Source organism: Pteropus medius, unplaced genomic scaffold (genome assembly GCF_902729225.1).
Source record: "Pteropus medius unplaced genomic scaffold, Ma_sr-lr_union100, whole genome shotgun sequence".
Taxonomy (NCBI): domain Eukaryota; kingdom Metazoa; phylum Chordata; class Mammalia; order Chiroptera; family Pteropodidae; genus Pteropus; species Pteropus medius.
The window spans coordinates 11,491,701-11,507,789 of NW_024340692.1; the positions used below are offsets into that span (position 1 = coordinate 11,491,701).

At 32.6% G+C, this 16,089-nt stretch overlaps 1 protein-coding gene and 1 non-coding gene across 6 annotated transcripts in view; one reads left to right on the top strand and one right to left on the bottom strand.

Moving 5' to 3' along the window:
- The window catches only part of BRD10 (bromodomain containing 10), a 91,761-nt gene that overhangs the window by 8,471 nt on the left and 67,201 nt on the right, over positions 1 to 16,089 (top strand). For 3 of the 5 annotated variants that reach the window (XM_039881017.1, XM_039881097.1, XM_039881113.1), the window contains exon 2: positions 15,138 to 15,338. The exons of 1 other annotated variant lie outside the window; for it this stretch is intronic. In XM_039881017.1, coding sequence (XP_039736951.1) covers positions 15,138 to 15,338 — 201 coding nt within the window. Of the gene's footprint in view, positions 1 to 9,915; positions 10,027 to 15,137; positions 15,339 to 16,089 lie in introns of those variants that run through there. One more of the 5 variants, XM_039881272.1, reaches the window with a different exon arrangement.
- LOC120594135 (5S ribosomal RNA) lies at positions 5,163 to 5,281 on the bottom strand. Its single transcript, XR_005650505.1, has one exon. It is a non-coding gene; the product is annotated as a 5S ribosomal RNA (ribosomal RNA).

Genomic DNA, 16,089 nt, shown 5'->3' on the forward strand with positions numbered 1-16,089 from the left:
TACGCCTTTTTCTCCTCAGTAAAATATAAAATCTGTGAGGGCAGGGATTTTTTTCTGCTTGGTTTGTTGTGGTTCAACTTCTATAAATGTTCACTTGAAATTAAGCAGTAAGTGATTATAAGTTCTGAAAGCCATTTTCAAAGGTTTTGGGGAGCATGGGTGTTTCCCAGGTGGCCAGCATTGGAATCGTGTTTAGAAGCATATCCCTTGGCCTTAGAATATCATGTTTAAATCTGTTAACTCAGAATCTCAGAGTCGGGGTTCGGAATCTACATTTCTAATAAATTCCCTAATTTTTATGCACAATAAAGTTTGAGGACCAGTGCTTCAGCATATAGTAACATTGTTTCATGTTTGATTTCACCTTGCAGTTTAGAGTTTTCCTTTCATCGAGGTATTTTTAGCACTGCTTTTACATTTGTAAACCCTTATCAGCATTATATATTGGGTTGGAAGGAATGGAAGGCAGGAGAGAAGTGAGAAGCAGACTCATACTTCTGTCTTTCTGTGGACTACAACTTGAAGACGTAACTGGTAAAGAGTGAGAGAGTCAGAAAGTGGGGTAGGTCAGGAGACATATGAAGTAGGTGTTCGAATTATTCCTCCAAAAAAGAATGCAGAGACATTGAAAGTCATGAGTTTGTCATAGAATGTTACACAAAGCAATCTATTTTTAGATTGGTGTTTACATTGTTTTAAAACTTTTTATCAGAGAATTTCTAACATAAAAACACAAAACAATATTTGAACCCTTACGTGCCCATTACCTAGTCCCCAACAATATTTATTCGTGGCTGGTTCTGCCCCATCTATACCTCTTATATACCTTTCTGCTGTATTATTTTAAATTATTGACGACAGCTTATTTTATAAATGCCTCAGTTTGTAACTCTCATAGATGAGGATGCTCTTGTTTAAAATGTAACTACAATACCATATCACCCCTCCAAATTTGTTAATAGCAAAACTCAAGTCAGTGTTTGTATTTCTTATTGTTTAAAAAATTATAATTAAAGAAGTTTTATATTGTTTGAATCATCCAGATACATTCACATGTTGGTTCATATGTCTTAATTTATAAATTTCCCTTTTCCCTCTCCTTCAGCGCCTACCCTCCCCCGCTTCCTTTCTTGGAATGATTTTGTTGATTTGTCTAGAGTCTCCTATAGTCTTGATTTTGCTGATAACATCCCATTTTTTGTCCTCTGTATTTCCTATAAATTGGTAGTTGGTTCTAGAAGCTCTATCAAATTCAAGATCACCTTTTTTGGAGGCAGGGGGCAAGACTACCTCTTTAGATAATATTGTGTTCATCTGTCTAGGTTTGTTTTAAATCAATTATAAATTATTAGTTTTAGCACATTGGCACAATGTAATTTTGCTGAATTTGTTAAAGTGAAAGTTAATGAGTGGTGATTTTATAATAAGGTTTTTATTTTCTTTACATGTAAAACTCATCTACTGTACTTTATATGACATGTATTCTCAGTTTCTTCCTCTAGTTGTGTTTAGAACGTAAAATTAATTTCCAGAGCAAACTACTTTATTTATAATCTGAGAAAATTGATTTTAATTTAGAATCATTTTAAAGCATTATTTCTATGAGTAATCTCGAGTACGTAGAGCTAATATGTTAAATAGCATCAATATTTTTTAAAAGCCTGAAGTTAAAGACCCTGAGTCTTATTCCCATCCACTTGTATCTATTTAAATCTGTTTTTATGAGCTTACATTGTATATCAGCTGTGGACAGTACTATTTCTTGTGTTTCTAGTTTGATTTTAGGAATCAATGGAAAGAGATTCAAGGTTAGCTCTCATAGCATTATTCCACACTATATCAGGTAAAATATTAATTGCCATCATAGCTTTTTGATTGATTTTTCAGTTTTGTGTTTCTCTCTTATAGTTCAGTATGAATTCCAAGCCTTTATAAAGTTTTTAACCAGAGTTCCAACTCCCCCTCCCCCTGCTGTTCAATACAGCATGCAAAAGTGTTTGTGTGTGTGTGCCCACACATGTGCACATTTAGTTTTTCTAGAGAGAGGGTGCAAAACTTTATTAGGTCAGCAGAGTGGCACAGACCCAAAAAAGGTTAAGAATCAGGTTTAAACCACAGAATTAACAAGTATCCAATAAGTTATGATAATATTTGGTTAAAGTGGAGAAAATTCCTATTAACTAAAGGAAAAAATTAGGCCTCTGACAAAAAACAATAGAGAATCTAAGTACTTGAAGATGACTATTATATTATGCCCACGTTTACGTTGTTAGGTATTTAATGAGACTTGTTTAACTCCTATCTTTAATGGCTTTGCTCTGCATTAAGTTAGAGGAAAAATGTCTTGGAAATAGGTCTCTTGGTATTTTAGAACTCTGAATTACTTAACATATGACTTACTATAGTGCAGATGTCCTACCTTTGTGAGTACAATGAGTTTAATTCTGGTTTTACCAGTGGCTCTTGTATTGAATTAGATATTGGCTTTCTCTAGATTTCCATTTACAGTCATTGGTCATTAACTTCATCAAATTCAGAACAATTTCAAAACATGTGGAGTGCCTTCTCTATCTAGAAGTCTCTTTTCTATATCTAGTGAAATTCCAATTATTATTTAAAGCTCAGCTCAGGTGACATCTCTTCTGTGAAGCCTGATACAGAATTAATTGCTTTTTCCTCTGTAGTCCATGATTGTTTTGCATCTGGTTATAGCACTTAAAAAGAAAAAATTATGTTAGGGGTGTATCTGTCTCCCTATCTGTATTGTGATCTCTATGAGGACAGATAATGACACTTGATCATAGCCAAAAGGCTGAGAAGCGATCTGTGAGGACAGATGATATGTCTTATCCACCATTGTATCCCCAAGGTCTTGGGCATACATAATAATTATTTGGTAATTCTTGAATGAATGAAATAAGTGAACATATGAAAAGATCAAATGAAATATTCAGGTATATCAAGTCAAAATTCCACTTTTTTAATAAAAATCAGAGTTGTCATTGCCTTAGGAAAATTTCATTGCACATCTCTTCCTACCTCTTCTATTCAGCATGAGGTAGGTATATTCTTCTGTTCTTATAGAATCCACCTTTCGGAGTCATGATTTGTACTGAAGTTTTTGAAAACCGTGATGTTAAAGTTATCTGTTTCCATGTCTGTTTGCCTCACTAAAGTTTAAGATTGTCATATGCATTTTTGTATCTCTTCAGAAGTGCAGAGAAGCTCAGTGATATTTGTTGAGTTGAATGCAGATACTGTATCCTCCCTTAAGGGGTGGATACAGTATTTAAAAGCATAGCAGAAGATCATGTATGGTTAATATAGTAAGACTGGTATAGTTTATTTATTCAGCATATATTTACATTGCTTATTATTTGATAGGCACTGTAGAGGGGTTCAAGCATAAATATGGCAAGATAGGAGTTGATAAACTAAGTTGATGTAGAGGTCATTCCAGGGTACAAGAACAGCATATTCAAAGATTCAAAGGCACAAAAGCCACTGTATACAGCTAAGGAATGGCAAGTAGTTTAATTTGGCTAGAGTGTATTTATATATAGAATAGTAGTGACAGGTGTGACTGGGAGGGCCAGATTATAGAGCCAGATCATAAATGGCCAAATATATTATGCTGATAAAGAGTTTGATATTTCACTTTAGTGAGCTACTATATTAAAAGCCTTTAAACTAGAGAATTACAAGGGATACAGATGAATTAGAGGAGAAAATTAATATTTGATCTTTTTCTAACCCTTAATTTTCAGCTTCTCTTAATTTAAATTTTGCATTTGACTTTGTAGCAGATTTGGTGCCAGGTTATATAGAAATATACCTGGAAAAATTTATATTAAGCAGAAATCTAAAGTAATGCTGGAAAGAAGAGAAAGACAGTACTTTCTTTTGCCAGATTTAGATAATATGCTAGATTTAAATATCTAAATAATTTAGGTTGGACTTAGTTGTTTTGTTTCTCTAATTGACTACTTCCAGTCTTCTCCCAGTTCTCAGGGGAAAAAATTTTGTTAAATATAGAATTTTATCAATTTAAATTCTCTACCAGTTATTTTCAACAACTCTGTTTGCCAGTAATCAAAAAAATGAATGACAGATATAATTAGGAAATTGCAAACACATGTCGATAATATCAGTTGGTTATGCTTAAGTTGACATCTTGGTTTTTATAGACCCAAATCTGTATTTATAACAAAAACAGTTACTTATAATAATCTTAAAATTAATAACATCCTAAATAAAAGGTTTTTAGAAACAAATATGACAGTAGTTCATGGTGATCCACAGAATGAGCACTACATATACTCTAGTTTTTTTAAATCCCTGATTATGATGCAACTGCCAGTACATTAGTAATTTTTTCTACTTACTAATTGCACTGTAGGGAATTTGGTTGGTAGTGAAATTTAAGTCAAAGTTATTGGTTATATTCAAGTCTTATTTTTGAAAAGTTTCATGGCAAGACTACATAAATTATAGGATAATTGAGATCTATTTTAATTTTTATTAGCAGTTTAAATCCTTTTCTATCAATAGTTAACATTTATTCATTTTTTCCATATGCTTAGTACTCTGCTGAGCATCCTACATGCTCCTTGAAGAAGATTTAGAAAATAGAAAATTGTCAAAAAATTAAAATAATCGTTCAGTCTATCAGAGGTAATCACTTGTTAGCTTTCTTGATCTTATCTGTATACATACGTATTATTTACTCACACAAAAAATTCAATGCAAAATTCATATTTGCCATATATGCAGCTTTTATATCCTGCTTATCACCTGTTAGATTTTATTTGTTGTTACATGTGACACCTGTACAGTAGGAGCCTGTAGTGTGCTTTTTGTTTTGTTTTTTGATCCTGTAGTTTTTCTTCTAAAAACAGTTATTTTTCACCATGTAGATTAGCTATCTTTTGCTTTGTTTGACTCCCAACAACAACAAAAAAATGGCAGACTACTTCCACTGAAAATAGCCTAAGTCATTGAGAAGTAGATTAAAGCCATCAGTCATGCTATGATGAGTTTGTAAAATAAATAAATAAATAAATTAATTAATTAATTTTAAAGCAAGGTAACCCTTGGTTGACCTCACAGATTGCAAGGACCTTGTCAGCTTACAATCTCTTATTTTTTTATTTTATTTTTTATGTCCATAGCACTTGGTCTTCCTAGGTGGTCTCCCATCCAAGTACTAACCAGGCCCAACCCTGCTTAGCTTCCGAGATCGGACGGGATCGGGCTTGTTCAGGGTAGCATGGCCGTAGACGAGTTTGTAAAATTTATAGTAAGAGTATACCTTAAAATATATTTTAATGTTTCTAATTATACAGGTTGACTAGCTTTCCAATTTTCATTACTATGTTTTATAACTATCTTTTTCAACAGAACTCAAGATTAATTTGCCAGTGTAGAGCAAGGAGTAGAAACAGTCTCTCTTGGCTGCCTTTAATATGCAAAAGCCCAGCAGTAAGTTTGAAATTAAATTTTAAGTATCATAATTTTAGTAGTAGTTAACATTTAAGTGTCATTCTGTGTCATTCTGGGGCTTCTCTTGTATGTGCTGTGCTGTTTATGAACAAGAGCTATAGGGATTGAGAGAGAGGCGCTTTTCTACCTCAGGCTGGGTAGAAGAGGATTATAAAAGATTTAAATGACCTTTTAGATATCTGTGGTATGGTAAGATTGACAGTATTTGCAATATAAATTATTAAAATTATTATACAAGTGTATGGCCATGCATACACTGGCCACCCTGAACGTGCCCAGTCTCATCTGATCTCAGAAGCTAAGCAAGGTCGCGCCTGGTTAGTACTTGGATGAGAGACCACCTAGAGGAATACCAGGTACTATAGGCAATAAAAAAAAAATCAGTAAACAACTTTAAAAAAAAAATCATTATACACATAAAATATAACTGCTATGAAAATCTAAAGGAAATAGTTGAAGTGTAATTACTGTACATGGACTTTGTTTAGCAATCTAGTGATTAGTGTTTGTTTTATTAATTTAAAAAATGTATATATCTGGTGGCAAAAATTAAACAGTACAAAAGGTAATACAATAAAAAAAATCTCCTCTCACCGGTCCCTTGGATCCTCTACTGTTAACAGGCTACCTCTGTATTAATTTCTTGTATTCGATTGGATATCTAAAGCCATCTCAAATTTTAACATGTTCAAAACTGAACTTCTGGTTTGTTTTTTTGTTTTACTTTTCTAAGCCTATTCTTAGCATCTGAATAAATGACTACATACTCTACCAAGTTGCTCTGGACAAAACACTAGCTTTTTTCATTGATTCTCTCTTTTCACTTATTTCCCATATTAAGCATATGAACCAGTTCTGAGCTTTCTTCCTCTGAATTGTATTTTAAATCTTGTCCCTTTCTTTCCTTTGTCACCACTTAAGTACAAAATCATTATCATCTCTTTCCTGGAATACTGATGTGGTTTCCTGATGTTTTTTCCTGCTTCTGCTTTTTCCTCCTAGAAAGTCCATTTTCTAACCAGCAGCCAGTTCATTTTTAGTGAACTTTAAAAAATGTACATTAAGAGAAGTCAGTACCCTGCTTAAAGCACTTCAGCTATAGTAAGGAGTTTGACCTACTGTTCTTTACCTACCTGCCAAGCCATTTCTCACTTGAGGACCTTTATTCTTATTCTTTCTTTTATTTAGAACATTCTATCTCCAAAGTTTTTTTTTTATGTTTTTGACATGGCTGGCTCCTTCTCCTGTCACTTTTTTCAAATAAATTTTTCTTGACTATCTTTCACAGAACTTATAATATCTAACATAGTTAAGACTTATGTATGCATGCATGTATGTATGTATGTGTGTGTTTGCTTTTTGTATATTTTCTTACTAACATGTAAGCTTAGTGAGGACAGGAATCTTGCCTATAAGTGTTGATGCCAACACCTAGCCTACTACCTATAAATACTTAATATTGAATGAAGGAATAAATGAATGAATGAACAAATGAATGGAAATGTCTGGAATTTGGTCAAGAGGGGTTGAGGTCCAGCTTTATTTTTTTTTTCTCATTTCCAGCCATTTGTCACAGCATCACTTTTCTTTATTACATTCATTTACCATTTTTATATTACATTAAATTCCTGGTGTATTTGGATCTGTTTTTGAATTCTCTCCACTGTGCTGTTGATATGTCTAATTATTCATCTTCTGGTATTAAAATTCTTTATTACCGTAACTTTAAAATTCATTTTAATACCTAGTAGGATGTCTCCTCCGTCAAATGATTTTTCTTTTTCTGAATATTTCAGAAATGAAATTTTTATGTATGTATTTTTCCATAATTCTTTGATAGTATTATACATTGTAATATTATACTTTTAGATAGTACAGTGGAGTCAACATTTGCATCACCGAAGTTTTGGTCACTTGGCATAAGAAATATGTGAGAGAACAATAGAAATTACTGGTCTGTGAGGAATAAAAATGATATTCTTCTCATTCCATGGACATCATTATAGCCACTTGCCACATCCTCCTAAGTTCAATTATTTCTTCAGTTCTTGCTGAGTCCCTACATTTCTTTGTTATGACCTGTTATTTTAGGTAGGTTGAGGAAAGACTCACGCTAGCTTTCCTATCTTTCTTCTTTGTGCCATTATCTGCATCTGAAAGTGTCCTGAATTTACAGTCTTCTACTTTAAATCCTCATCAATACTTGACAGATATTTAGAAGAGTTGGTCAAGAACAGGAAGCCACGGTATCTACCTGCCCGCTTTGCAGACTTGTCACAACTTTAGCATCTTCTATGGAATGTGAACATAACTGGACTGAATGAGAGTTAATGACCTAAGAACTCTTCTGTTCTACTTGTACTGAGAACTCCTGATTCTGTATAGTGATGAATGGCTGTTGTGGTAGTAAGATGTTCAGCAGAGCAGTCTTAACTTATTAAAAATGCTTATCAAAGTTCTTAAAGTTGTTAAGGCACTTTGAAATATCACTTCTATGTAACTAAACTTTACATTGATCTTTGTGCCTTTCTTAAATTAGAAAGACAAAATCAAGAAATGGGAATTTACTCTAAGCAAAATGTTTGGTTTTTCAAAAATTAATTATGATGTTCTTCAGTTCTTTTGGGAATTAAGTCATTTATTTGGTGCCACTTTCAAGCCTTGAAAGTTTTTTAACTTATAAGGATCTTTGCAATTAATTCCTTTTTGGAATTGCCCTCTTGAATTTTACTAATTAATGTCTTGTTTGGCTTTTACTTAGTCCTTTCCCCATCTATCTGGAGAACTAAATTGTTTAGATCACTTAGTACTTAAAACTTTGCTCCTTTGGCCTATGTTGTGCTGTTTCTTAAAACTATTCCTTATCTTTTGACTCTTCCTTTTCTTTGGCTGAGTTTTCCCTTATAACTGTGGATAATCCCTAACATAAACCTTTATATCTTATCTCTCTATATTTATTTCTCCGTGGAGAGATCATTTATTAAGACTTTTTCACTGAAACTCTCAAATCAATATCTTGAGCCTTCTCTTTTGTTTTAGTTTCATATTTCAGTCTATAGAGTTTTTTCAGTTTTTGTGCAGCTGTTATTTTTAAATGTGAAAAACTACATATTTCTAACCCAGATCTCTTTCTCGATTTTCCTGTTTTTCTTTCGACTTTCACATTTTTTTTCCCCAGTGGTATCACCATTGTTTCAACCTGAATGTATCAAAGTCATCTTTGATTTTTGTACTTTTTATTCAGTATATACAAAGTGTCAGCATATTTACTGCTGAATCCCTGTTTCTCAGTAAATAAATGAATGAATTTGAATAATATAAATATTTTTCTTAATTAGTAATTCTTTTCCTTTCTTTCCTACTGATCCAAAACTTCTTTCTGCAAAGTCTAGTTCAGATTCTTGACAAAAAAGAGTAATCAGTATAGAGAGATTGAGTAAGAACTGAAAAATAACATTTGAATTTTGTAACCAGATCATTTGTAAAGACTGATTTTAGTAGAGGAGATGCATGCAAAATTCCACATTGAGGTGTGAATGAAAGATAAAATGGACCAAGCAATTTAGATGTGACTCTTTTCAAGTGGAATGGTTCATTGTTAATATAAACTTGAGTATGTTTATGTGCTAAAGGCAACTACCAGGTCCAGGTTGAAAATGCAGAAGATAATTAATAAAATACAAATTCTGAAAACTAATAGTGGGATTAGTTTTTGATAAGAAGATGGGAAGCACGTTTTTCACAGCAATTTAAAGTTGCATTCAGATAATTTCGTTTGGATTTAGATAATTTAGTTTTTTGAGAAACGGGAAGTTAATGGAGTGCTTACTTAAAAACTGCGTTTTCTCTGTGAAATAAGTGGTGGGCAAAGTCAGCTGCTAAATGACAATGATTAGTGTGGTGAAGCTTTTAAATAACAATGGCATTTGAAATTGCCGTTATGGAGAACCAATGAGAGAGTTGACTTTCTTCAAAGAAGTCATCTTAGGGAGGTTTGAGCCCAGTATAAGTTACAGTTAGACAACAGACTACAAGGTGGTGACTTTTTCCTACAGTGCTTAGTAGTGGAGATATGGGAGTGAAAGAGCTTTTGGCTGAGGTGCAAGAGAGAGGTTGGGTGCCTGAGCCGGAAAGATAATGGGTTAAGCGAGGTAAGAGAAGAAGTTAGTCATGTATGATGAGTCCCAGCTAGTTATATATATGAATAGCTGAAAGAGGCTGAATTATGTTAGGGCAAATGAGGGTATCAAACAAGAAACTGGAGGTAGAATGAAGATGAGTTAAAAATGCAAAAGGAATAAGAGTAACACTGGGAGACTAACAAGTAAAGAGAATCAAGTAGAAAATAAGTTTAATAGTCTTTGATAAATGCTTTCGTTTTTTTTGTAGGTATGAAGATTTTTTTTTTTCCCAAAAAAACTTTTTTAGGTATGCAATACATAGCTGCAGATGAGAGCAGTGTTCTCCAAACTTTTATGATCTGGCTTCCAAGCAGAAAAACTTTTAATATGTACCCCCCCCCATGTATGTATATTTATAAATCATATATAAATACTTCTGTATTATTATGTTTTATATGTTGTAAAACATTAAACTATATACTTAAAATGAGAAATTAAGCATATTTTTTAAGTTAATTTGTAGATGTTAATATTTTTGGTGAGGGCGTTGTGATATTTCATTAGTTTTGAAAATCTTTAATACTTGGCCGTAGAGCTTATTAGAAAGGCTTGTTTTAAGTTAGGTTTATTTTGGTACTTGGTTTTAATGACTTAAAGTTAATAACTCAAAGAAACATAAATCCAGATGGAAGAAAGGTATCACAGGTTGGACTGACTACATCATGATGCTTGTTTATCAAACATGCAAAAGTTTTTTTTTTTGAAATCTACCTGTAAAAGTTCTGTCTTTTTTGTTAGTTGCTCTTGAAGTTCATACTAAGGTTCTGCTGTGCTGCATAGTCTTCATTTGCCCCTTCAAATCCATTCTGCACCTTTGTGCACTGTGCTCTTTGCCCCAGCAGGCTGATTTCTAAGGACTGTGTCAACTGGTTTGCCTTGTCCTGTGGCTTCTGAGTGGAATCAGTCAGTGGGGTGGCACTGACAGGAGGACAGAGAGGTAGACATATTTATTCTAACAGTTTTCTCTTTGCTAGGCTGCAGGTTGTAACTGCTCCATCATTGCGTGGCCTTCTTCTACAGTGACAGCTCTCTTAGTTCCAGTAACTATTGCTTCTCCTTTCCTTTGGGTATAGAGTGATGATAGCTCCCTGGCTAGCACAGGAGTGCTTCACCATCCTTTTATAGTTTCCCTTAACCCTGCCTGTACATTTGTAAATAATCTCTTTATTAAACATCACCCCCTTTTTAGTATTCTCTCTTACATCACCCTGAGGACTATAGTTACATTTTAATATTTTTTAAATAAATGGATTAAAAAACTGACTGAAACTCTTTAAAATATTTTAAAGCAGATTAGATAATTCTGTTTCCAAGTTTTAATTGTACAGATACAGCTTTTATAAGTGACACATTTACATTGTTTTGATAACAGCAGCAACAACAAGTTACATAATAGTGGAAATCTTTCCAAACATCTGTTTTTAGTAAGGGACCAGTGTTAGTTCATATATTAACTATGAATAAGTAAAGCTTAATATCAATTCACTTCCTTCATAATACTTATATTAATAATTTAAACGCAGTTGAGCCTCTGAATTCTGATATTTGGAATGTATTAACAACACAGAAAAGACTTCCTGCTTTGTGGGTAAAAAAAAGAAAGGATAACTATAAAACTCAGTGAGTCAACCAAAATTATTGCTTAGCTTTTGCTTATAGGTAGCAATGTTATTTTCAAACTATTATCAGACCGATTTCATGAAATAATTTTTCTAATAGGCAGGAAAAAAACTTGAATTTTAGAAAAGGAGAGTTATTTTAGTGTATTTGATCTTCGGTTAATTATCTGACAATTTTTATTTGAAGGTGAGACCTTTTATTTTTCTGCATTTTATTCCCTGATGCATGAAACTCAAGTGGTTAGTAACAAATGTATAACCAGGATTTTTTCCTATGGACAAAATAGATGATCAGAATTTTCAACTTTAATTATGGGTGTAAATTTAAGATGAAAAATAAACAGCTTGGCTTGTATGTCTCTCCCACCCCCCCAACGCCCCCACTCCCACATATACACATGAGGCTCTGAAGATACAGCCATTAACAAAACAGTCCTTTTCTTCTGGAGCTTTGATTCTGGTGGGGAGATTTAATTACTAAATAAATAGATTATGTAATAATATATTAATTATGTAATGCAATATAGTCATAAATAACATGAAGAAAAACCAGGGTAAGGGAATAGAGGAATAGAAAGTGACAGAGGATCTCTAGTGTAGAGAAGTTCTCTCAAATATGCTGGCATTTGAACAGAGATTTAAATGAAGTGATAGTTTCTAGCCATACAAAAATTTGGGGGAAGAAGGCCTTCCAGGAGGAAGATCAGGTACAAAAAAGATGTTGGTGTGACTGACAATAACAGAGAGACTTTTGTGGCCAGGACACCAAGAGCTAAGGGCAGAGTGGTGGAAACTGAGGTTTGGAAAGGTAGATGAGGGCTATAGCACACTAGGTCTTGTAGGCCATCAGAACTTTGGATTATATTTTAAGTGTAACTGGAAGGAAGGTTTTGGAGGAGACAGAGAAGGGGAATGACATGATTTGATTACCTTTTTAAAAGGATTATCTGGGTTGCTGCATAAAGAACAGACTGTAGGGAAATCAGCCAGGAGACCTGTCGTGAAGAGATTGCAGTAGTCTAAGACTTTGAACTCCTACATGTACACAAACATATACATTACTTGGTGCCCTATGCGGGTTACATATATACTTGTATATAATTCCTTTCAGGTTAAAAATATATTTTGTTCAGAAACTTCTTTTTTACGTTCAGCAGTACAATATGGACATTTTTATAGTAAGTACATATCGATTGACCTAATTTCTTTTTTTCCCCTTATTTTAAAGGGTAATGCTATTTCATATTCTGGTACATTACCTTATTTAATCTGTCTCATATCAAAGGACATTTGTGTTTACAGGGTTTTTTTTTTTAAATGAAAAAAATACAATAGTACTGTAATAACTAAAGTGCCAGATGTGTACTAAACTAATCAAGTTTGTCAACTCTGAAAAATAAAAATTTAAGCAATACTGCGTGTATGTTTTATTATTTACAGTGTGGAGAGGTGTCTGTAAGGTAAATTCCTGGAACTATGATGGGTGTGAAAGGGTATATGCAAGTTAAATCTTAATGATTATTACCAAATTGACTTCTGAAAAGGCTGTACTAATTTTATGCACCCAGTAATGTATGAGAATTTTTTTTTCCTTCAATCCACTCCAATACTGAGTAATATCAGTCTTTTAATCTTTATATGTTGATATGAGAGAAACATCATAGTTTTCTTTTTTGTTTTTTAATTATGAATTATAAGTATCAGCTTATAAATTTTTTTTGATGAGTAATAAAGGATGTTAACTTCTCTTCATTCTGAGAAAATGCTGTTAAAAAAGTAGTTTATAATTTATCTTCTCTGCTTATAAGAATGACTTAAGGGTAAAATTGAGTTTCTGACTTGTTTAAATAATAATTTAGTCATGTGACATATTTCCCTCAACTTTCTTTATCTCCAGTGCTCTATATACACTGTGACCTGAGGTGTCATCATATTTCAATGTAATATTATTTATTAATACTCTCTTCTATTAGTATTGATGGAGAAGTGAAATTACAGACCTAGTTAGTTCATCAATGAAAACTCTATACTGAAATGAACCCAAGTATATCCATTCATTATCTGTTATTGCCAGTCATCTTATTTTCTTTGGGCCCACATTCCTTACTCCTAGCCAAATTAGCTATCCTACAGAGGTAATGCTATTGTGCATAAAAGAATCATAGCTTGAAAAGTATGAATAGATTAGCCCAAATTCTTCATAATTACTGGAAAACCAGTTTAAAAGTTCATGCCCTACCTAAAGCTGAGTTAGTTAAAATATTAACTAATATTTTAGAGAAAACACATAATAGTGCCACAATTCATTTGAAACTTACAGTATCATTTGTGGAACCTAGATGGTCTGAGAGTATATTTAAAGTTATTCTAACTCAGAGTAACATATCACTATGAACATAGTCTAAGATAGGAGTTTGATTGTATTTCATGCTATAAAGGTTTATGTCTTAGAGAACATTTAGCCCATATATTAAAGCATATAGGAGAGCAAGAAAATAATGACTACATGGGTCAACTTATAATTTGTATACTTATGAGCGTATCGAATGCTTACTTTGAGTATTGACTTGATTTTGCCATTGCAGAAACGACATGTACAAAACCTTTAAAGGCACAGGCATATTTTACAAAGGTAGAAGAGCAGATATTTTCCCTGATGCTTTTTACAATTAACACATATAGATATAAATTAAGAAGTTGTTTTTAGTCTAGACTTAGAAACTTTATAAGTTTAATGTAATGTTTCTTTTTCCAATGAAAATGATTTTAATCAATTATTTCAAATCCACTAAGGGGGTTTATGGATAATTAAGCAAATTGAGAAACTTTTTCATCAACATCATTAAACATTAGATTAGTATCTTAGTGTATTAATAAAATATAGAATAGGGAGACATTTGTGGTGAGGTCGAAGAGGAAATCTAGATTTTTAGATTTTTTTTATAAGGTTTCCAAATTTACAATTATATATTGTGATACAACTTAAAATTTTATAAATACTTTGTTTATACTTTTAATTTTTAATGTTCTTTTAAATTTTATTAAATTTATTGGGGTGACATTGACTAATAAAATTATAAGTTTCATGTGTACAATTCTATAATACATCATCTGTATATTGCATTGTGTTTACCATCCAAAGTCAAGTCTCTATCCGTCACCATGTATTTGACCCACTTTACCCTTTCCTGCCTCCCCTCTATCCCCCTTTTACTCTGGTAACCACTATAATATTAGACATCTGTGTCTGAGTTTTTGTTTGTTTGATTGTTGCTTTTAGTTTTATAGCCCGCATATGAGTGAAATCATATGGTTCTTGACTTTTTTTGTCTGACTTTTTCACTTAATGTGATATTTTCAAGATCATCTATGTTGTCTCAAATGGCAGATTTTTTTCTATGGCTGAGAAGTATTCCATTGTATATAAATATCACATGTTTATAATTTCTTCAAAGTGTTTGTATATCATAAATATTCTCTCCCCATATTTTTTTGTATCATTGTATGTTTTCCCATAACAATGATAGGTAGTATGAAATACATGAAGAAATGTAAAGATATAAGCTACATTTAATTTTGCAAATAGTAAACTTTTTTCCATTAAAGAGATAGTGCTTTAGTCCTTAATTTTAATACTTCAGTTTTATATTTTTTTAAGTGTAGGGAAAGGACTGTCACTTTTTAAGGAGGATAAAAATCAAGTATAGTTAAGTAAGGTTGAACTAAATAGTTTTTTTATAGTTAGCGAAAGAGATTCTTCTTGAGATGCTGGTTAAGGGGGTTGATTGCTTACCCAGGAGATTTGACCTTGTGAATTGACTTCTTATTCTCCAAGGCACTTGAGAGAAAAGACAACGATAGCAGTTACATCTAGAGGCTATTATGGATTGGAGGATGAGAAGGGAACTGCATGTACTTCAACAAGGCGTCGGTCAACAACTCGAAGTTTGGCAGGCTTGACAAGTGGAGTTTTTGAATCTATAATGGTTCAAGTTTTGAGACAGGAAGAACAGCTGAGAGCAAAAGAAGAAAAAAGGTAAATGTTAAAAAAAAAATTAAGTTCATATTGTTCAGATTTCCAGGAACTACTTTTCAAAAAGTAGCTGTGCAACTTTTGTGTGCCCATGTCAAATTTCTGGGCCCATTGTAGTAGTGTTCCAAAATGCATTATCACCAAACTATGAATTTGTAATGAAATACCACAATGAAATATGTTAAAAGCTACAGTTTTAAATTTTAAACCAAATTATTTAAAGCAATACAAAAATAACTTTTATAAAAGATTTCAGAATGCTTTCTAGATTTCTAGATTTTCTTTCAGATGAATTATTTTAAGTTAGAGGAATTTTATATAGATTTTGTAGCTTTAGAATAGACTCATAGACCCTTAAAATTAGGAAAAACTCCAGAGATTATGTAGTTCAAAATGACACATAGGTTCACCTCTGCCAGTTCCTCCATTGGTATTAATTTTCTGGATAACTTCTTACTCTGGGCTCAATTAGTGTTATCTTCTAGGACCTGGGAGCATAGATTGATGGTAGTTATATAATGTTTTACTTATAATGAGACTAGGATTCAAACAGGTGAGTGCTCAAAAAAGACTGGTGATTTTATATACTAAATCAAATCTCAAACTATGTTAGGAACTATTGCTGATGTAATAGGGAACTGTTAATGCTACTTACAGGCAATTTATAATATATTGTTGCTCTTGTAGTCATAAATGTAGATTGCTTTGATATTTGTAGGATTAGCACTCCACCTTGAGACTTTCTACTACCATA